The following is a 22586-nucleotide window of genomic DNA, read 5'->3' as shown; positions in this document are numbered from 1 at the left end:
CACACACACACACACACATGCACACACAAGCACACACACACACAGCCACACACACACAGTAAAGCTGGCGTCTGCAGTGTCAGCAGTGGATCACAGAGCCACTGATCCAGACCTGGTCACAGAACGTCAAACAAATCTGTCTTTACTTTGTCTGACCAACTTCCAAAGGAGAACTTGATCTTCTGGACTGAGTGATGTTCTAGATGTTAGCGTTTTTAATTTCTATATCACAGTTTTTCTGTTTTGTCATTCTTTTTTTGGGGGGGGGGGATACAGACATATAGAAAGCCTTTCATTGGGACGCCGGTGGACGAGAGTCACTTTGATGAGACAGAAAAGGACCAAACAAAAGAAGACGTCCCATTGAAACGTGCACAAAGAGAAGGCGTGTGCTGTTTACCAGCTGTGACCACATGGACATTCCTGACGTGCACCACCAGAGGAATCTGATGTTTACATCAAGTTTGGGTGGAGAAGGGCAGGTTCCCCCCCCCCCCCCCCCCCCCCCCCCATTGACACACTTCTCAAGGCTCTGTCACCACCAAAGAACACGACACATGTAAACACACAGATCCGTGTTCTTTGTGGGAAGCGTGTGCCGCCCCCCCGCCTCTGGAGAGACACGACTCAAGACAGTGGAACACTATCTACTTTCCTTCCATCCGCCCCTTGTGTCTAAACACACACAGAGACACAAACACACACACACACACAGACACACAGCTACCAGCCAATGTCTACAGTCGGCCTCTGTGCCTGAACCTTGAACATCAGATCTCGTTTGAACTTTCCGATGAACTAAAGAGGACGAGGACCCAAGTCTCTGTGATTGGACGAACACCAAACTTCTGTTGCAACAAAACCCAAAGATCCAAACAGCAGGGGGCGACGCTCAGCTCAGCGAGGGAGACGCCAAATCCTCCGTGGTGTTGGATTACGTCTGACACCGATATTTCACAATGACTCTTTGAGAAGAGTCTTCACGAGTCTGACCAGCGCTCTTCACTGCTCAGCCTCTTTCTCACATCATCACTACCTCCTCCACCGCTGCCATGTTTGATGTCGTCAGAATCGTCCACCTCTACATTGCCCCCTAGTGGAGGTATTGCTCTACAGCCATAAGAACGTTAATCTACAGATGTATTTTTTAATGTAAAGACAGAATAAATTAGCCTTTAGAGAGTTTCTGACCAGTCTAATTCTTATAACTGATCATAGAATTCAATTTTCACTATGGAGAAACTTAGTCAGCTGTTCTCAGGGGCCCCATCTCAGCTCAGGGCCGAGCACATCTGCCTGTTGTTACGCCCCTGGACGTCCACAAAGGCAGCTTCATACTTCATCTGATCGGGCTGAGTAAAGTCCTGATTATTAATGTTCCTCAACACCAACAACTTTGTGGATATGGGAGGAAAAAACCCTGGGTTCACATGGACTCTCTGCCATCCCCCTGACATGGAGGGCAGCTGGGCCTCAGCCATGTAATGTCAACACACGAGCTGGGAGACACTAAGCAGATCCAACTGGGACTGGGAGCTGTGGATCAAGGCCCAGCTGTTGAACCTCTGAGACCTCGGAGCCTCTCATCCAAACCCGAGTGAACCAGCTCCCAGAGCAGAGGTGTCAGGGTCAGAGAGACAGAGCGACGCAGGCCAGGATGTTAAAGTCAGGAAAACAAACCTACACTGTGTTTGGTTTCAGTGGAGACATGTCTCTGCAGTGACCTGATGTCTTCATCTCTCTGTTGTGGCAGCAGTCACGTTCTGAGGGCGGCGTCGTGTTCCAGGAAATGTTTTGACATGAAATAAGTGTTGCACCAATAATAAAACCATAAAACAAGAGCGGTCCAGAGCAGCTTCCTGTATCGTCAGGTGATAGAGGCACCGGACGCTTGATTGAAATCTGCATAAAATGATCCTGATTGTCATTCGTTAACATGTTCAACTTCTCTGCCTCAGATCTCAAGTTGTATGATGTCTTTAGTCAATTGTCCAGGAAGTTGCTCTCACTCCAGACACCTCCTGCAGATCAGAGCCACAACAACACAACCTCCTCCCTCCCAGAATGCTTCGGTACAGCCGAGGCAGTGACCCGTGTCCAGCGTGTATTAGCCAAACCTCGACATGTTTGGCTAATGCTCTCACTGCAGGACGCCATCGGGGGGGCGTTCGTACGCCGCTGGGGTCGGGAATGAGCAGCTGTCTCGATTGAGAGATCCCACTTCCTCTGCTGTAACAAACAGAGTCTTGTGTTCGAACCACAGCCCTCGTCTCTGTCAGGGCCTTCAACTGGATGGGGGGGGGGGGGGGGGGGTGAACACTGGAACTGTGACTCTACACCACCGACTGGTGTGTTCCCTGGAAGGCGGTGCCCTGCTGCTCCTGCAAACCACTGCCACCGTCTGCTCTCAACCTGCACACACCCTCGTTGGGCAGGTGAGGGTTGGTAGTTTGAATCTACTGAACATCACACTCCAGGTGTTACAATATAATATTGAGTATAAATAGAAACTCATTACTCTGCCTACAGATTCCTCACATATACGAGATATGGGGCTGAGCCCAGCGCTGGTATGAAACAGTGAGATGCAGAATGTGGATGATTTAAAAGGTCACATGATCCCCTCTCGTCTCAGCTACCTCCACCTTCTCATTTAAATGTGAGGGGGGGGGGCAACCCAGCGTGATGTCACCCATTGGTTTGTGAGTGTGGGGGGTGGAGCCTGATTGAGAGCTTGAGGACACTCCCACCTACACCTGCCACCTGCACCCATTGGGCGGTACTAGCTGTCAATCACGCTGCGATATCCCCCCCCCCCCAACACATCCAGTGCTTTATGGTCTGTTTGACTCTAAATGATCATAATTCACTAAATGAACTTCAGCTGTTTGAAGAAGACTTGAAACTAGAGACTGAGACAGAAACTCCTGAATGTTCACTGACGTTATAAAGTGAGAAGTCACTTTCTATAGAAACTACCAGAGGAGTCGCCCCCTGCTGGTCAGTACACAGAAGACAGGTTTCTGATACTACGCTGTCCTGCATTAAATTGTGGACAACATGACAGGCTGATGACAAACAGGAACTTAAACTGCTGATGTTAGTAAAGATGAAACTCAAAGTTTAATTGAATTACTACGATAACAGCTACAATATGTCGTTTGCACTTAATGTTATAAAACCACAAGTTAGTGATTCACACTCTTCAGCCACTTTGTTTCTCAAATGATTCTGATGCTGTGAATTCATGTGATTCCTTCAAAACTAGACCCCCCCCCCCCTCTTACTCCTCCCCCTCCCCCCACCTGCAGAACAGCAGGTTCCCCTCCGTCAGTCGACTGGAACACTCCGTCTCCGTCTTGTTTGTACAAGCCCCTCATGCTCATCATCTCCCCCCCCTCACCAGGCAGCTGTACCACACACAGTCGAACACGTAACGTGGGCAGTTACTGGTGAAGTGCAGCTCGATGCTTTGAGGGACAAAGGTGAACAACGGATCACAAGGTGACACAACGTTTATCTGATGGTTGAGAGGCGTGTTCTATTTGATGTTGACTGTTTGAGTGCAGGTGAATAAAGTCAGTGAATGGTCACGTGATTTCAGAGAGGAGCAGCGATCAGAGAGGATTCAATCAGCCTGGATCCCTGAGACCAGACGAGCGAACACACGTTCCCCGTCTCGGTTGTGTTGCTCTTCCATTGTTGTGGTCTGTGCTGCAGACGTCTGTACTGGGCCCTGTGTTTGGCCTCGGGGAGATAAGCACATGGACGACTGGTTCGAGGGATTAACCATTAACTTCAGGAGGGGAAGTGTGTTTTACGATCAAGGTTAAAGCGAGGAGCCGTCTCCCTTCACATGATTACCGTTTGTGTGCGTCTGAATGTATCAGCCGGTGTGTAGACAGACACACAATTAAAGTGCTGCAGAGGAGAGGTTGTCATCTCCTTCACTCTCCAGGCGTCTGAAGATCGAGCTCTCCACATGTTCCAGCTGTTATCTTCAGCTTTTGCAAAAGCAGCAGAGGAATTTGGGGCCTTGGGGGTAAAAGGGTAAAAAAAGCTGAAAGTATTCAACACGCTTCCCTGTGATGACGCTGAGTGACAGCACAATAGAAACAATGCACACACCAGTGAGTGTGTTGTGAGAAACGCAGCCAGGAGGGAAGTGTGCGACTGCAAATCAACTCTGGACCTTTGTCAACGTGGGACGACACTGAAGGCTGTTTAGATTTGAATAACACACGGAGTTAGAGCAAGGGATTGTGGGAACTGATAAGCTCCACGTGTTTACTTTTGGAAAGGTCTGGGAGAGCCTCATTGGTCCCTCCTACACACACACACACACACACACACACACACACACACACAAAACAAACACAGAGGACAATCATTAAACTCAAGTGCACACACACACATCAGCATGAACCCGTTTATCTCCCTCACACGGTATCGACACACTACAGTTCACTCTCACAGTAAAATACAAACACGCACACGTGATCACAAGCAAACCCTGTGACTCACAAAGCAATGCATTAACCTTCATGTGTGCAACTCATGCAAAGCTCCCCCTAACGCACACACAACACAACTGATAGTGCAGCTCCACTGTTGAGTCTACACATGTTGGTCCTGCTGTCGGTTTGAAGCTCAGCAGGAGATCATCGGTGCAGCGTGAGGAGGAGCTGAGGAGCTGAGGAGCTGAGGGTGGAGGAGAGGGAGGAGCTGAGGGTGGAGGTGAGGGTGGAGGAGAGGGAGGAGCTGAGAGTGGAGGAGTGGGAGGAGCTGAGGGTGGAGGAGTGGGTGGAGCCTCTTGTGGCTAAGAGTGAAGGACGGCCTCTATAAATGTGCTATAAAGATGCATATAACGAATCTTCTTCCTCCTACTGTACAAAAATTAACCACAATATCTGAGATATGGGCGCAGCCATCTTGCAAATGTCTCTCGGAGTCTGTGTGATCGTCGGCTAGCTTTGGAATAACACAAAAGTTTTGCTAAAGTCGCATGAGGGAGCACAACTCACGACAAAAGACCAAAAAAAAACATCTTGGAACCCCTTCCTCAGAAGATGGCATACACATCATCTGTCATAATAACTGCTGCCTTCACTTCAGATCCCCCTTATTAAATCTCCAGACTTTAATAACCCTTAATGAGATGTTACATTCCTCCAAACCGCCCAGCGCGGCGAGGAGCGGCTCATACGTTTAGTAGCTGAAGAGGAACTTTCACATCAGAGTGTGGAGACCTGAAGGAGTTCAGGTGGAGGGAGATGTTCTCCTGCAGAGCTGCAGTGAAGCCAGGCTGCACAGCAACAGCATATATCAAATACTAAAGGAGCATTAGATCATATGTGTGTGTAGAACCCTGAACATATGCTGCAGAGTCGGAAAAACACATTATAACGTGAAATTTCACACAAAAACAAACTAGAAATTCCAAATATTTGTGATAATTTGTTTCACGTGGTTTAATGTACCAGACGAGGAGAGGCTAGGGCAACAAGTCGTCAAAACATCTGTGGATTTTTCCTGTTAGAATTATGTTTAAAATCATTTTGCTCACACATTCCTGCTTGAGCTTGGAAACTGTGCTTTTGAATTAACCCTAATCCAAGGTCTCATTAAATGCTTTAGTTGTGACCTTTGACCTTATCTAAAGGAGACATGTCAACTGAAAGCTAGTAAGTGGACATTATTGGTGAAACCTAATTTAAAACATGTGTATGAACTGAAATGGAATCAGTCTATATCAGGACAAAACTCCTCTCACATGTAAAAAGATAATAAATAAAGACATAAAGATCCTTTACAGCCACTTATGACAAGTTATTAAATTGATTTCCTCCCTTTATTAAAGTCAGAGCTCTACATTGGTTCCATTGCTCTACATGTCATTTATGGAAATCTGAAGCAGAGTAAAGATCCGACTTTAGAGACAAACAACAAGTCTTTAAAACAGCTGCACTCCCACACACCTTCAAATGGTCTCATTTCTACACAAGATTCAATAAAGAGAGAGAAACACGATAAATAACAAACAAATACAAGCCCCTGAAGTTCCAGATTTCTTCTTGCATTTGACTTTATAAGATTTCAGGCCAACCTCTGGACCTCAGCAGCTTATGAGAGTCAGTGGGGGGGGAGCAAACTGAAAAGTATGCAGAAGAGAAAGCAGGACTTGAGGCAGCAGAGGACCTCCTCCCTCCTGTGGCTCCTTGATGTGGCAGCAGAACAACAGAACTCGATCACAGGCTAATCACACCCACTCGGCTTGTAACCGAGACGCAGAGAAACTCCAGCTTCTCTGAGGCCCGGCTGGATGTGGAACACGGCTGGGAGCTTGTTCAGGGTTAAACTGAACCATGTGTTCGGCAGTCAGGAGTTCTGCTGCCACATCCGGCCGACACAGGCCTGCCTCCCAATATTCAGGCATTTTTTCCTAATCCGTCCTCTTTATTAAAACCTGCTGTGGGTTCTGTTTCTGTTGGAACTTCCTCTCTGTAGATTTCTCTTCATGTCAGGAGTCATTGTTTAAAGTTTTATTATTTTTTAATTTGATTTAGGGGAGAAGCCGTCTCGGGATATTAAACCAGTGAGAAAGGCTTTGTCTGCGTGTTCCGAGCTTCTCAGTGTTTATGATTTATTGTTGGTGTTTCAAGGACGACTGATGATGAAGATGATGATGATGATGAGGAGAGAAAGGCTGACTGTGGTTATTACACTCAAACCAGGACAACACACAGAGATAAACACACACACACACACACAACTACAGTAAATCTGCACACACAAGCTCTATTGTGGACGATCCGTAACTCATCGCTGTCACATGAATATGTGGAGCACATGGTCACAGCAGCCAATCAGACGCTGCGAGGAGATGCTGAGTGGACTTTACTGACAGTCTCTGGATCAAGCTGCTTTTATTGGGTGTTTATTAAACTACAGCACAGATTGAGCTGATGTTCGACGTCCAGAGCAGCTGACTCAGACACTTACCCACAGCCCCTCTAGAAAACGTGAACGCCTGAGCTCAGGAAACAAAGGAAACTTAACGAGGAAAAAAAAAAAGCAACCGCGTGAACCAGCCGTTTGCCAGGAGGCTCCAGAAGAAGCTAATTATCCCGATGAAGCAATTAAAGAAACGCTTCGTCAGAAACTTGAATAAAAGAGCTGATTGGACTCCAACATGTGAAAACAACAGAAACGCTGTTTTGGAATCTTCCTCCAGGACTGAGCTCTGACCACAGGATCAACTCCTAACGAGCGTCCCCCCCCCCCCCCCTTCCCCCCCCCCCCCAGCCGGCGTCTTGCTCCTGCCGATGACGACTTCCACATCAGCTCAGAGGCTCAGTGGTCGGAATATATTTCGGGCCCAGACTCAATTTAGAAATGGTCAGAAAAGTAAGAGTGTGGTTTGCTGCTGCCTGGTGTGTGTGTGTGTGTGGGGGGGGGGGGGGGGGTTCAGGCCGGGACAGTTTCCTCTCTGCTCACCAACGAGCTCTTTTCAAAACACACACCGTCCTCTTGTAGCCTGAGATGATTAATTAGTGTAGAACAACATGAATGGAAAGCTTCCAAACTCCTCAAACAAGCAACTCAACACAAGTCACTCTGCACTTACAGCTCACAACCCAGTCGACAACACAACGCACACCTGGTCTGTTTGAATTATTAACAGGGCCATTGTCGGGAGGGGTCAGAGGTCACGTGTCTCGGCACACTCTGGTGTCGGAGAGCAGAGGTGTTGACTGGAGGCTCCACAGGAAGCAGCTGCTCCTCGGCTGCGTCCTCCTCCTGTTGTCAGTGATCAGGAAACATCCAGCACAAAGGGGGGGGGGGGGGGGGATGGAACCTCTCAACAGGCTGTCGGGCAGATCAGGAGCCATTTAGCCAAATTACAAATCACCGAATGGAGACACGACACTTTCCCACAATCCAACCCTGGAGACTTCAGAGGCTCCTGGTTCTGTCTCCGGGTCCGGCTCAGCTGCTCAGCAGATAATGAAAAGGCCCGTGGTGGATCTGGTGAGCAGCTGCAGGGTGGATCCGCCTCGGGAGAGACTTGGAATCTCAGTTTGGTTCGAGGGAATATATCGAACCGCCGGGGGGGGGGCTCCAGGAGTTGTGAGAGACCAGAATGCAACAGGAGAGCAACAAGCTCACAGACAGGACGTCAGTGCCTCTACCTGTTCAATGTGTTTACTGTGTGACACCGACTGACACAACTCACCAAGACCTGAGGGAGTCAGACATTTAACTTCCCTGAGAGAAGTGAAGTGTAAACCTGCAGTTTGTGTCAGGAGGAGTTTCACTGAAGTAGAAATCACTTCTGTCCTCGGTAGATTCGGTTAAAAGAGACGATTTCTGATCATATTCATATTCAATTTAACGAGTAAACAACAACAGTGCAGAATATTAACCGGACCTGTCAGCTTCTGGTTTTTCACCTGAGTCTACTCGACTGATTGGATTCAACTTTATTGTCATTGCACAGTAAAAGTACATATACAACGAAATGCAGTTTAGCATCTAACCAGAAGTGTAAAAAAGGCAGTAAAAGTTGAAGAGTATTGTGCATGGAATATGTAAATAAATAGAAATATAAATGGAATATGAACAGTATTAAGAGGTAAGGTATGATATAAGAATGATGAATACACTAAGAGCAAGATAAATATAAATATGAATACACTATAGGTGGGATAATACAGTAGTAGAAAAAATAATAACTCTAGTGAAAATGTACAAATGTTCAAATGTGAGGAGGTGTCTGCATTAGAAGCAGCAGAGTATCACCAGAGGGAAAGACGTCTTTACTCCGAGTGTCACCGCTGCTCTAATAACCGTCATCACCCCCCCCCCCCCTCCCCCCCGTTTCCTTTCTGCTCCCACTTGTTGAGGAGGTTTCACCATCGCACCACGTGTCTGCTCTGTGACGTTCAGTGAAGAAACAAACTCTCTGACAAACTTAGAAAATATTTAATCAGACATTTCAACACGCATCATTAATCAGAACCTTCTTGTCTGTCTTGTCCCTCAGCGTGTCAGAACGTGTCTCGTGTCTTCCAGAGTAGATCGGTAGGATCCGACCCGGCTGACTCAGCAGGGTGTGTTGTGAGGTTTCACCATCTCTACGTCACTTCAGGGCCGAGTCAGGACTTTCACCTCACGGCCACCGAAACCAGAGAAGTGCTGGAGACACTGTTATTGTCTTTGTGAACTGTGTCAATGTGTCAATGTGTCAGTGTGAAGTGGAACATATTCATAGATCCACACCTTTGCTTTGAGCTATTATGAAAGATATGAATATTCACTGTGTGTCACCTGGTTGAGTGTTTTCATTAAACAATAACTAATGACTAACACTGTCTCATTAAAACATGCTGCAGCCTGTTTGACATCAAATCTGCTTCTTAGAGCAAAACTCTGTGATTATTCAGCTTATTTCAGACACGTGGAAACAACCTTTAAATCTTTAACAAGCTGTCGCTGCAGCTTTGTGTTTCACTACACGTCTGTATGTCAACGGCAGATTGAACTTTTCAATCAGGAGACAAAGCCTGTGTCCAGGCACCAGGAGGGGAACCACACTGGAGACGTGAAGGTTCGATGCCGGGCTCAGACACCTGCACACCGGGTCCCTTCTTATTCAGCCTCAGAACTCTTTGTTGTCTTTGAATGGACTTGTCATCTAAACCTCAGCACCTGGTCTCTGGCTCGGCTACACTCCACTGAGGAGATGCTTTTGGCTTTCGGCCTCACAGCGGCCACATGAAACAACAAGAGGGCAAAAGAAATAACAAACTCGGAGACATTTTGAACCCCCCCACTAGAAGATAAACACTTCTATCCTGCAGAGGAACGATGGACGTGTTCAAAAGAGATTTGAAGAAGCCCTTTGAAAACACACAGCTTTGAAGTGGAGACATTCTGACTTGCTCTTCCTGTCCCCGGGACACATGTCTTTGTCCAACTCCTTCCTGCTTTTCAGGGGGAATATGTTTAATGCAGGGGGCGGCCATTTTGGTCCAGTCTCATACCAGTGAGTCCAGATGAGTCCAACGTCTGAGTCAAACATGATGAAGCAACTTTTCCAAAAATTTAAAAACCATTTTAAAGTAACTCAAGCTACTTTTTAAATGTAACTCAAACATTAAAATGAACATATTTTTCTCTCTTAAAAACATCATCGTCCTTCTCAGTGATCGGGGGGGATGGAGAAGCAGCATGAACACAGGAGCTCGACCAATCATGAGTCAACCACCTTTTACAAATGTCTCCTTTGTTTAGCTGGGTCCATGTCCCATCTGCTAACATGGAGGACAACTTATACTGCACCTAAACACCAGGGGGCGATCAAAACGCTTTGACATTCAACCTGCAGCTTCCCCCTGAGAAGGAGTCGGGCCCACAGGTCAGCAGCAGGTGAGAGAGTCGCCTCCTCTTCTTCACGTGTTGTCCCTGAATGAGGAGGCGTGTCCCTGAATGAGGAGGCGTGTCCCCGAATGAGGGGGCGTGGTCAAGCTGTTTGTGGTTCACAGAACAAAGCGACTGGATCCATCAAACCGAGGCTCTCGTCTCAGTTACGCTGGCTGAGCATCTTTCTGTGTTTTCTCCTCTGCACTGAGTCAAACATGCAGCATCCACAGAAAAGAGGGTTTTGTGTTCCAGAGCATTCAGAGGGTTCTGTGGTCCAGAGACAATGAGACTGCATAGTTTGAGTTTCAGCCCCGTTTTCTGTTATTTCACCAGATTCACACTTTCACTGGACTCTCAGCAAACATCAGTTAAAGTGTGTCTTTGAGTTCTGCCCTCAGATTATTGATTATTGTTTTCTTGAGCAGCTCAGATACTTTCCAGACCACAGGAGAACCAGCTCCTCACGAAGCCAAGCCACATTACTTTCCTGTCTGAGAGCCGTTAGTCAAGATCAACACTTCACTGTTTGCACCACTTTGTTTTTCATTAAAGGAGGAAAACAGATATGATGAGGGTGAAGAAGAAGAAGAAGAACTCAGAACAGAACATCACAAAATGTGCAGAAAGAGGCAGTTTGTTATTTACTCATAAGTTCGGCCTGTGACTAATTAGTCGCCACAACGATGAGAAGCGACTCGTCTCTGCAGCCGCAACCAGAGTCACATGACTGGGGGGGGGGGGGGGGGGGGGGGGGGGATCTGAGTTCAGCGCAGGAAAGTAAAGTGTGAGACGATCTGCAGCCCCGGGTCAGAGTCGACCCGCTGCTGAACTAACTGAGCTCAGACCAGTTTCCACCCCTGAGGAGCACTAGGGCCCATAAAAGAGGGGAAATGACCAGACTCCCCCCCCCCCCTCGTTAAAGCCCACCTGACCTACTTTCCCCCGCTGCACGTGAGCGTGCACGAGAGAATGTGCACGAGAGAATGTGCACGAGAGAATGTGCGTGCACGTGGGAGACATTCGTGTGGAATAGCAAGCGCACGAGAGGAACAAAGGAAAAGAGAAGTGCGTGCACGTACGATTTCAATAGGTGCGGTTAGGATGTTTAGTGTTATTGTGAGTTCATGTGTGTGTTTGTGTGTGTTTACAGGATTTGTCATGTTGTGGGGACGTGAATCTATTCACACAGTTTCAGTCCCAATGAGGTAAATAATATAAATGTAAGTTAAGAGCAGGTTAAAGTGAAGGTTTGGTTTAGAGTTTAGAGTAAATAGTAACGTTGTCTGAAAAGAGTGTGTGTCTGTGTGTGTGTGTGTCTGTGTGTGTGTGTGTTACAGGCTGGCAGCTGAGGCCCGAGCTGCCATGTGTTTCCCAGCTGTGGTCGCCTGGCGCTGGCTCCTCGCAGCGAACGGGCAGAATATAAATACGTCTTCCTTTCTCCGCTCGGCTCCTGGCAGCGAACAACACACGTCTTGTTTCTTCTGGTTTCACAGGAGAAAGAAGTCGGTTTCACTCTGAGAAACAAACTGTGTGTCTGCACAGAGTCAGGCTGCGGTTCCCTGGGAGCTGATCTGCAGTCTGCTGAAGGTTGGTTCAGAGCTGGATCTTAAAAGTTAGAACTTCTTCTACTTCTCCTCGAACACGTTTTCATCATTATGAACAGGAAACACACGTTTACATCAATCTGAACCCGACATTAACTTCTGACTATTGACCCTAAAGTGGATGCAGCATAATGTCATGGAATCTACACGTCATGGGAAGTCAACACGGGGAACAATCAGACGAGGGGCGGAGCCTCGTTAAAGCAGCAGGGGGCGGGACTTGGTGCGTCGGGAACTCCCCTTTAAGGAATGAGCTCTGACCCGTGATGGGTCGAGAACTTCATAACACCCCTGAAGGACGATCCACGAGTCCACTGTCCCTCTGTGTCCAAACACAACATAGGGCTGAAGACACACACACACACACACACACACACACACACACACATTCCAGCATGCCACTGTCCAAACCGAATCAAATCCTCTCGTCCTCTCTGACCTACATTTCCACCCTGTGCCTCTAGTTTCTGAATCCCCCCCCGACTCCCACTGATCTGACCTAAGGAAACAAGCCTTGATCTCCAGGTATGAAGAACCCTTTGAAGCCGCTCGACCCAGTGACCTGCAGAGATAAGCGTGTTATTCTGTCTGGGGCTGTTTGCAGTGGGAGAACTGGGCTGATCCACCGGGGGACACGCTTCCACCATCAACCTCCTCCGATGACTTGATGGCTCTTCTGGAAACGAGTCAAGTCCCTGAGTGCCCAGGCAAAGACCATCTAGTGGTTCTGGTGGCTTGGCCGGCGAGGGACTGGGTTGAGTGGTTAGGGTTGAATTAGATAAGAATGATTCTGTCGAGCACGAGTAAACAAAACAAAATGGAGAGTTTTACACATCAGGTCTCAGAAGCGTCTTTGAATCCCCGTGTTTCAAACAGCGTGAGGAGAAGAGTTTGAATGAACTTCACTCGACAGCTGATAAACTTTACTCTGACATAAAAAGCTGCTCTCAGACCTGCACTGAACTCTGGGTAATATAAAGTAGAAAGTGTTTTGTTCTTTTGAGAGATTCAATAAAGAAAGTTTAAAACAAAAAAAGCAAGGTTTGAATTAGTGGATCTTGATCAAATCTACTCATTTGTCCTCATTGAAGTTGAAAGAGAAAAAAAACAAATCACTAAATTACATTATGGTTTTTTTAAATGGGTCTTTGTGTTGAGAAGAAGCTTCTGTGTTTGTTTCCAGGTCAAAAATCATGTGAAAGCAAATCACGCGAAAAGAATCCAGACTTTAGTTTCAGCAAAACCAACAAAAACTGACTCTTTGTTCATCGGCCGACATTCCTCACACACGAACAAGACGGTGGCCGATCCCATGATCTCAACCACGTCGTGGACCAGACCTGATGTTCTACAGCAAGTCGTTGTTCCCAGTAAGCAGCGATTCCCAGTGTTCAAATCAATGAAACAGACATTTTTCTTTATTTCTAATTTAAGTGCTTCCTCTTGACAGACGTCTAAATTCTTCACCCAACCCTCCGTCCTCCACCTGGTCTGAGGCAGGGCTCTGGAGTCTTTGGAGACACTCTTCAGAAGACACCATGTTCTCCCTCAACCCCCCCGACCTCCTCGTTCACTAACATCGATCATTTACAGACTGGACAGACGGACGGGGAGCGAGACAAGTGTCCACCGACCGGCTGAGGTACTTCCTGGTTCCGGAAGTCCAGACCCCTTCAGCCGGAGACACAACAGAACATTAATGTGAGATTCCAAAGAGACGCCGTGGATCAATCAATCAAAGAGCGATAAACTGTTAATGGGCTTCGGGAATCTGGAGAGAGACGGTCCAATCAGCATCGAGGCCGATCTGTGATGACTCAGCTCTTCAGCTCCGGTCTGATGAAGCACTAAGTGTCCTGAGGAGGCCTCAGAGGATCGCATGAGAGGCAGCTAATGAGTGGAAATGGGATGTTTGGTTGTTCTGGGGTTGTGCCTATCCTGTGTGTGTCTGTGTGTGTGTGTGTGTGTGTGTGTGTGTGGACGGGGGTTTCCAGGAAGCCGCTGTCAACACAGATCTGGGATCAGATAACCTCCCTCCCACTTCTCTCTCAGACCCGACCAGGAGACTGAGACGATATTAAATTCATTCTCTCAAACACGGTTCATCACATGACAGCTGGTGACACGCCCCCTAACAAAGCCAGGTAGAGTGAGAGCAGTTGACCAATCACAGTCAGTCAGAGCAGACTGGGAACATGTATGACAGAACACCTTCTACACACGTGTTCTCCCTTTAACGTGTTTTATCCCCTCAGGGAACGGACTGAAAGAAGATGGCTTCCTCCCGGCAGGTGTTCCCACTAAATCATCACAGCAGTTTGACAGGTGGATTTATATCGTGGACCAGGTGTGTGTGTGTGTGTGTGTGTGTGTGTGTGTGTGTGTGTGTGTGTGTCTCCATCAGTGTGTATCATACACTGCTCTGTGTATGACCGGTGTAACCTGCCTGTCGGTGTGTGGGTCTCATAAATATAACAAACTGCATGGCAGCACGTGGGAACACATGAATCATGATTTCTGACTCATGAATCCTTCCAACCGAGACAATGTGTTTTCTACTGAACTGATTTAGATATCACTTTGTGAACGTGTGGATTGTGAACCAGAGACAAACACAAACACACAACAGCAAATTCCCGGGTCGTGTCAACCTTTTTGGCAATAAACACAGTTTCTGATTGTTTCATAAGAAAGTGTCTAGAAATAACTCTGATAATTCACTTTTTTAAATTTATTATTATGATTATTTGAGGCGACTAATGAGGAAACTAACTAATTAGACTTTGCAGAACCAGAAATAACAAATGAATGAATTGATGAAGAGAGAAACCCTCGTACAGATTGTCAGTATCTGTATCAGCAGGTCAGATGAACCCAGATCAGTGGAGATGAACCAGCTCCTTCCACTCCTGCTCTTAATTGAGCACTTGGACGGGGGGGGGGGGGGGGGGCTCATCCCAGCAGGACGCTGAGGGATTAGATCCTCAGATTAAAACCCACTCCACTGGATGCTGGACATTACTTCTCTGCAGCCAGCGAACGGGGGAACTGACCCGAGGTCTGTGCACAGAGCGCGTACAGTGCACAGTCGGGACGCAGCACATGCAGGAGGAGTGACGGATTCTAACATGCACTTAATGGAGTTTCTGCTCTATCACACAATAATGGGGGGGGGGGGGGGGGTCACCGGGGGGGTCAGGTGATGGTGAACCACCGCTCACACTTTAAACACCTGAACATTCAAACTCTACTGGACCTCTCCAGGGTCATCACATTCTCATCCATCTCATATACATGTCTGAGATGTTCTACAGCAAAACGTTAAATATGTCCCAGCACAGTGTGACTGACAGATGACATCACTCCTCCTTGTTCCATATGAGCGTGAGCAGGAAGCTGGAGAGAGTCAGCGCTCAGGAAGTGTCCGGGTCCAGAGGAATGTTCAGAGCCATCCGGCAGGAAGACCAGAAGTCTTAGAGAGAGCAGACGGAGGTGAAGAAGAAACAAAGAGTTACAGACGGGGGAGGAGACGAGAGGAGAGCGACCTTCATCATCATCATCATCATCATCATCATCATCATCATCATCATCATGGTTTCAGAGCTGATCAGAGTCACAACAAGAGTTTACAGACGTTTTGATCATCATGTAAAAGACAGAGAGAGAAAAGGTTTCATCTCTTGTTCTTGAACTACAGCAGATCAGTCACAATAACTCTCATAATTCTTTTTGTAAAATCATAAAAGCTTTTTATTTAATTTCCGTCTGCTCCACACAGTGAGAGACTCCTGGAATCAGAAGATAGATAAATTGAAATGAAGGAAATAAAAGTAACTGGGTTTGATTTCCCGAAGTCTCATGATGAAGAGAAGTTTTGATTTACTTCAACACATAATTAATAATAGTTAAGTTGTGTTTGCTCCTGTCGTGTCCTTCAGCAGAATCAAAAGCTTTCACTAACTGCATATGAACCCGTTCTCATATGAACACGTTTCCATTCCACTTGTGGTCACAACTGATCCATCTCGGCTTCAACCGCCGGTTCTGTTCTGTCCGGTGAGGAAACACCGGGAGTCGACCTCTGGGACCGGGTTTGTTTGTTTTTGTGAAGTCGCTGTTTCCGAGATCAAGAATGAACTTGAGTTTGTTGAGGTGTCCACAGACTTTGGTCTCCTGTGGTTCTACCGTCCTCTTCTCTTTGTCCTTCAGGCAAAGACTTGTGGACATTAACCGGAGACATGACGGTTATTTGCTTCTCACATTCCTCCGTCTCTGATTGGTCGCTTGTCAAAGTCCTGACCGCTTAAAAACTTCAGCTGCACGTCCAACACAGTTGTCCTCTGGGAGGGGGGGCGGGGGGGACGGGGGGGCTCTGCAGTGCACAAATCGACAAATCTGCAAGTTGTTTAAATTCCTCGCAGCTCGCAGGCGTCAGGTTTCAGCTCGGCCTGGGAAGAGCCGGGGGGGGGGGGGGGGGGGAGCTGAGGCTGTGACACAGCAGAGGAACTCGTGTGGTTGAAACTAAAAGTGAAGCTGAACGTTTCTTTTTTATTATGCTCATTTAATTACGGCGCACGTTAACGATATTGAGTCTTTTAGGAGACGGAGAGAAAATTTTTAACTTCATAACTTCATTGTTTTTTCACAACATATACGTAACCATGTGTCAGAGATTATCAAAAAATATATTTGAGTGTTTATGTGCATAAAAAAACCATACATGCTCTTCCATATTTTATAAATATCCTACATATGTACAGACGTACTGACACAGATTCTGCCGGGTCGGGCTTCTGTGAGAACGCAAAGCAATTTTCTTTTCCCAGAAATCACGCCTACTTCTTCTTCTCCTCTCGTAAATTCTGCTTTTAGAGCTGAGAAGAGGAAGAGGAAGAGGAAGAGGAAGAGGAAGAGGAAAAGGAAGAGGAAGAGGAAGAGGAAGAGGAAGAGGAGGAGGAAGAGGAAGTGATCTGCAGGAGGGCAGCGTTAGCTAGAGCTAACATGTCAGTAATTTGTAATTTTCTTCTTGTTTTTGTTGATTTCCTGAGGCTTTAACTTTTTCTCTTGTTTTTGCTATTTGGCAGATTTCTCTATTTTCTTTTTGTGTTGAAATGTTTTTATTATTTTCTGACCTTTATTGTAAATGAAGTCTCGTCCTGAAAGTTAAAGTAAATGTTGAATTTGTTCTTCTTCAGTTTAGATTCATTCTCTGTATTTGTGTTTCAAAGTGTTTAACCTGAGTCAGGTCATAACACAATGATAGTAATCATCACTTCATACAGGGTTGGTAACACACAGCTGTTAAAGGACACAAAGTCCAGGTATCAGAATTGCACACAAACATTTCTTTTTCTAGCTTTTCCATTTTCTATGCTTGTTGTCTTTTTGAATCCGCCCCCCCCCCCTGTCCTGATGACCGAGTGTTTGTCTTCCTCTTCCTCACTGGAGCTGCCGGGTCTTCCTCAGCCGGCGAGTCGATTAGCCTCGATCACTGGCCTCCTGCTCTTTATGGCTCTAATGAGAATTGCAGGAGGCTGAAGCTCGTGAGAGGAGGAGGAGCGGAGCAGAGAGGAAGAGAAAGCTGGAATCTTATAAAGACTCTTACAGGCTTATTTTGGAAGTATGGCTGTCTTCTGTTTTATGAGGACCATGAAGCAGCGGCTCTCAGGGAAGTTCAGACCTGGAAGCTGCTCGCTGCCAGGACTGAGCTCAGGCTGCCAGAGCTGCAGCTGCTGGATCAGTTCACGTTTATCATCCTGGTTCATTCTCCAACAGAACGGAACATTAATGCTACTGGGTCGTCTGCTGACTGGGAGACTCTCCCCTGCTGGGACGACACAGGGTGGAAACGATCAAAAGAGACGTGAGAGGTTTTCAAGCTCTATTAAGAGTTGATAACATGTTTGTGGGGAGTTAACGTGGAGACGTACATGAATCCAGATTCCGATGAACCCGCCTGAATGAACCTTTCACAGACTTATCAGCGTTTGTTGTTTCAAAGCATAAACAAAGTAGAAAATTTGATCTTAAATCAGCGTTTAATTTGCCAACACTAGTTCTATAAGTAGGTAGTAAAGTGATATTCATCCAACAAGTTGGCATTAAATCAGTAATTAAAAAGAAAAATCTGTTAAAAGACAAAAGGTCTGAGATTGACCTGAAATACTGTTTGTATGCAAATTTAAATTAGGATTTAACACAATAAATGTCGCAGTTCTGGGACTAAAAACAAAAGTCATTACAAAAACCTAGAAATTATTGATTAAACTCAGAAATTGAGTATTTTCAAGAATAAATCCTCAAAAAGTTAATGTTAAGTGCCTGAAAATTCAAACTTCAACCTGAGATATTGAGATTATATTAAAAACTTTAAAAAACAAAAGATTGTTTTTCAAAAAACGTTAAAGCGTCGAGGAAATTTGGGATTTAAACTAAAAACGTAGCTTCCGGAAAAAAGATCAGGATTGTTTATTTTTCTTATAGATAGTTATAATCAAGTTTATTATTATTATTAACTGTAAAACATCAAACCTCACTTACATTTCTTTGACGTCAGAGTTTAAAAATGTCTTTACATCACTATCAGCATCAGCTGATGTGTCTCCTCCAGTTTAAACGATGCAACGATTGTGTTATGATACTTGTCGGAGCGACAATAATAAATAAACTAACAAGAGTAGAAGATGAAAAAAGTGTTATTGCAGAAGTACAACTCTCGATAAAGAGGAAACTCTGACACGTGAACATCCTCTATAAGCAGCTTAAATCGAACCTGTGCATCGGACTCGAACCTGCACTCGACTCGTGCTCGGCCCTGACAGGAGAACCCACCAGGCTTCAGGACGGAGCGGTGGAACCTGGTTCTGTTCACAGTCTCTCTCAGGTCGCTCTGGCTGCAGCTCAGTAATTAGAGACGTCTCTGTGGTTTGGGACGATGGAGCTTTGCTGCTTGTCCTCAGAGTGAAGGTGAGCGGAGGTGAGGCTGAGGCACGCGACCTCTGACCTCATTAAACACGTCGGCCATTTAAAAAAAGCTCATATAAAGTTTCCAGAGGTGGTTTCCTCCTCGTTGTTCTCTTTAAACTCTGAAGCTCTTCAAAGTGCTGAAAGTAACAGCTTCTCACTGGTTCACACTGGTCCTCCACCAGTTTGACAGTTTAACAGGCTCCTGAGCCCCCCCCCCCCGACTCAACACTGCTTGTTCCACAGAAACAATGAAACTTATGAAAATGATTCCACCGGGTTTTTTAGGCTTCCTTCAATATTTGAACACTTTATTAAAGCTACACAGGAATTCACAGGATGAAATTAGAATATTCAAAAGTTTAGAAAAAACCTGAAACTGTGTTTATATACCAAATAAAGAATTTGATTACACAATAAAAACTTTATCATCAACTCTGAAAAAATGCTGATTCAACACAAACACGGAGTCTTTTCAAGAATGAAACCATCAACGAGTGAATGTTGGGCTCATCAATATTCAAAATTCATATCATGAAAGTTTGAGATTAAACTAAAAACTAAAGATGTTTGGTAAAATGTTAAATCTGATGATCACATTTGGGATCAAAGGTCGTCGAGTTTCAAATAAACAAAAATTCAGGATTAAACCAACAAAAGTTTGTAATTTCACTTTAAACCTGAAAAACAACAATGATCAAACAAAGTCCAAAGCGGTTTGTAGATTCAGGAAGTACCCATGATGCATTGTGGGTGTCCGTCTGCAGCGTTTACCAAAGGAGTGAACCAGCCGCGGGTTCGATTCCCTTTAACAACACAGCGTCTCTGTGGGTCTCTCAACTGTCTTCAGTATAAATATGAAACGCTCCGGTTTCCTCCCGCTTCACATTCCTGCTCAAAGTGTCTGCGGCAGGACGCTGCTTCTCCCTCCTGTCAAACAGCTTCTTCCTCAAAGACTGGGCTCTTTGTCTCAGCTGCGATTAGCAGATCCTGAGGCAGCGGGACGATATCTGAGACCACTGTGCCGCCTGCTCGATTCCCTCTCTCTCCAGAGGAGCTGTGCCGACACGACTCTGCTGCTCCAGAGAAAATCTGTCCAACCTCCGAGTGTTTGTTTAACTCACACAGGCACCTAGGAGCTCAGCGGGTCTGGTGACCTTTGACCCCTCTTCCCTCTCGGGATTTTCAAAACGCACCAATGAGAGAGCAGAGAACTCTTTACCCAGGAAACCAGCTCTGTGTGCTTTCCTCTCGTGAGCCAATCAGCTGCAGCGACTCAGTGACTCAGGTGCTGCAGCCGTTACCTGACGTGATCACAGAGAGCTGAGGATCCACCGGCTGAAGGGCTTTCACCATGAGTCACCACCCAGGGCTTCATCCACACACACTGTGCAGCCCACTGCAGAGCTCACTGCTGCACAAACTGAAATCATCACGACAAACTGGTCCCACCACTCACGTCTGTATCCAGAGGAGACGTCAGGATGAGGAAGGGACGAGCTGTTTCCCCACGAAGAAGAAAAACTGATTCTCATTCAAACAGGAAGCTGAAGAAACGTACGGGAACACAATCTGATTATCAGAAACTAATTCTCCTCACATATTCAGACATTTCACCAGGAAGCTGGAATGAAAAGTTCCAGAGCAACTGACTCCGACATCTACGTTCCCACACGCAGCCGCTCTGGAAAACATCAGGGAACTGTGCAGATCGATTTGATTGATTCATCATTTGGTCGATAATAATAAAACTTTCTGTCCTTATCAATTAATCACCTGATGACAGGATGTTTGACAAATATATTAATAAAAACAAATCTCTAGAAAGTCGAAGCTAAAGACGAACACGAAGATGAGAAACATTCACTGAAAGAAGTTTTCAGTTGGAGTTGGAGAAGTTTTCTGGAGACTTGCTTCAAATACCGTGACGCTCTGGATTCTGATTATTACTGTGTAATGCTCTACATATGATGCATGTGTGTATAAATATGAGTCCTGGAAGGAAATAAAACTGTCCATTCAACAAGTGTCTCTGCTGGCTGACCAATCAGAAGCTCGGATTCAGACTATTTATAACTTTACTGGAGTTTCTGTGGGAGGAAACGAGGAGAGAGGAGCGGAAACAGCACAGACCCAGTGGGTCAGAGGTGGTGGTACTGGGATGAACCTGCAGGCGGCCACGGTGCGCGTGTGTGGTATCCTCCAAAGAGTCCGAGCTGATGATCTGGAACCTTTCTACAGAACTCATCATGTTTCATTCCCTGAAACGTTTCCCAATGAACAGAGGCGAGCTGAGTCTCATTTCTCCTGCAGCTGCCAAGACTCACAAACTACAACCAGCACGAGACACAAAGAGTCAGAGAGTCAGAGAGTCAGATGAAGAGTCAAAGAGTCAAAGAGGAGCTTCTTACCTCCTTGAAGAAGTTGTCCATGGTTATTTGAATCCCCGGGGCTTGACTGTGAGGAGACCGCGCGTCCGCTCGACCCCGCTCATGGGTTGATGGTGCGATTCCAAGCCAAGCAAAGGGAAGCGGCTCCGGGGGCTTCGGTCCCTGACGTGCGCGGACTCAGTGGAACTTTTACTCTTTGTTTCATGGGTCACAGCTGCAGCGCGCACTCCCGCACACACACACGTCCAGCTCAGGGCTCCTCGGGTCCCGGAGCGCGGACTCGGCTCCGTGCGCCCCCGCTATGCGCGTATCCGTGCGTCACGCGGCTCCGCGGCTCCGTCCGGTTCGGTGGTGGGTTCGGGTCGGGCCGGGGACAGACCGAGGACAGGCCGGGGACAGACCGAGGACAGGCCGGGGAACTTGTGAGAGTCTGCCTCAGAGAGTGAGTCCTCGGTGGACAATGATCCTGAAGCTCCTCCTCCTCCTGCTCCTGCTCCTGCGCCTCTGACTCCTCCTGCTGACACCAGCTGAATCCCAGCGAGGAGGTGCAGGTACTCCAACATGTCCCCATCTGCTCCATCTGCTCGTTGTTCTTCATCTGTTTACTCGACTTGTGCCTTTTCATCCAGGTGCGTGTGGTGTCCTCATGTCTGTGCCACGTTGAGCTTTATTCTTTTACATATTAATCATATTTAAAACTACGATCACTGTTATACCTGCTGAAGAAACTCGATATGAACTACGGTCGAGAACTTTGTTTCTGTTCAACTTGTACTTTACTTGTTCTTCATGTTGCAGCTGTGATGGTGTCATGCTTTTATTTACTTTTCTTGCTTTGTTGTCATAAATAATATAATAAAGTTTATTATTATTATTATTACGATTAGTATGATTATTATTGTTTAGCTCTGCTGTGCACGTGTCTTATGTTCGTGACATCATCTTCAGAGCATTCAAAGTTCAGTGGACATTGACCGCTGTTATTCAACGTTTATTAATATTGAACATGTCACGTGTCCAAATCAAACTCGTCACTGATCTTCACTGGACACGTGACGAGGGTGGAGCTGAGGAGATGAACGGTTCAGACTCCAGTTTGTGGAATTAGTCGATAGATGTAGACTTCTACATAAATAAAGGTTTTGTTCTGAAAACCATCAGATCTGTGTGAACGAGGAAAAGTTGAAATCCACGTGGGGATCCG

The 22586-nt window shown here is 46.4% G+C and overlaps 1 protein-coding gene across 1 annotated transcript in view; it reads right to left on the bottom strand.

Annotated features, from left to right (window-relative positions):
• The window catches only part of myo10 (myosin X), a 65483-nt gene extending 44044 nt beyond the window's left edge, over positions 1 to 21439 (bottom strand). Inside the window, exon 1 of the mRNA XM_053437484.1 lies at positions 21404 to 21439. Coding sequence (XP_053293459.1) covers positions 21404 to 21424 — 21 coding nt within the window. The 5' untranslated portion in view covers positions 21425 to 21439. The remainder of the gene's footprint in view (positions 1 to 21403) is intronic.
• Positions 21440 to 22586: the final 1147 nt, after the last annotated feature.

The sequence above is a fragment of the Pleuronectes platessa genome, chromosome 13 (genome assembly GCF_947347685.1).
Source record: "Pleuronectes platessa chromosome 13, fPlePla1.1, whole genome shotgun sequence".
Taxonomy (NCBI): domain Eukaryota; kingdom Metazoa; phylum Chordata; class Actinopteri; order Pleuronectiformes; family Pleuronectidae; genus Pleuronectes; species Pleuronectes platessa.
This window is presented reverse-complemented; position numbering and strand designations above follow the sequence as displayed.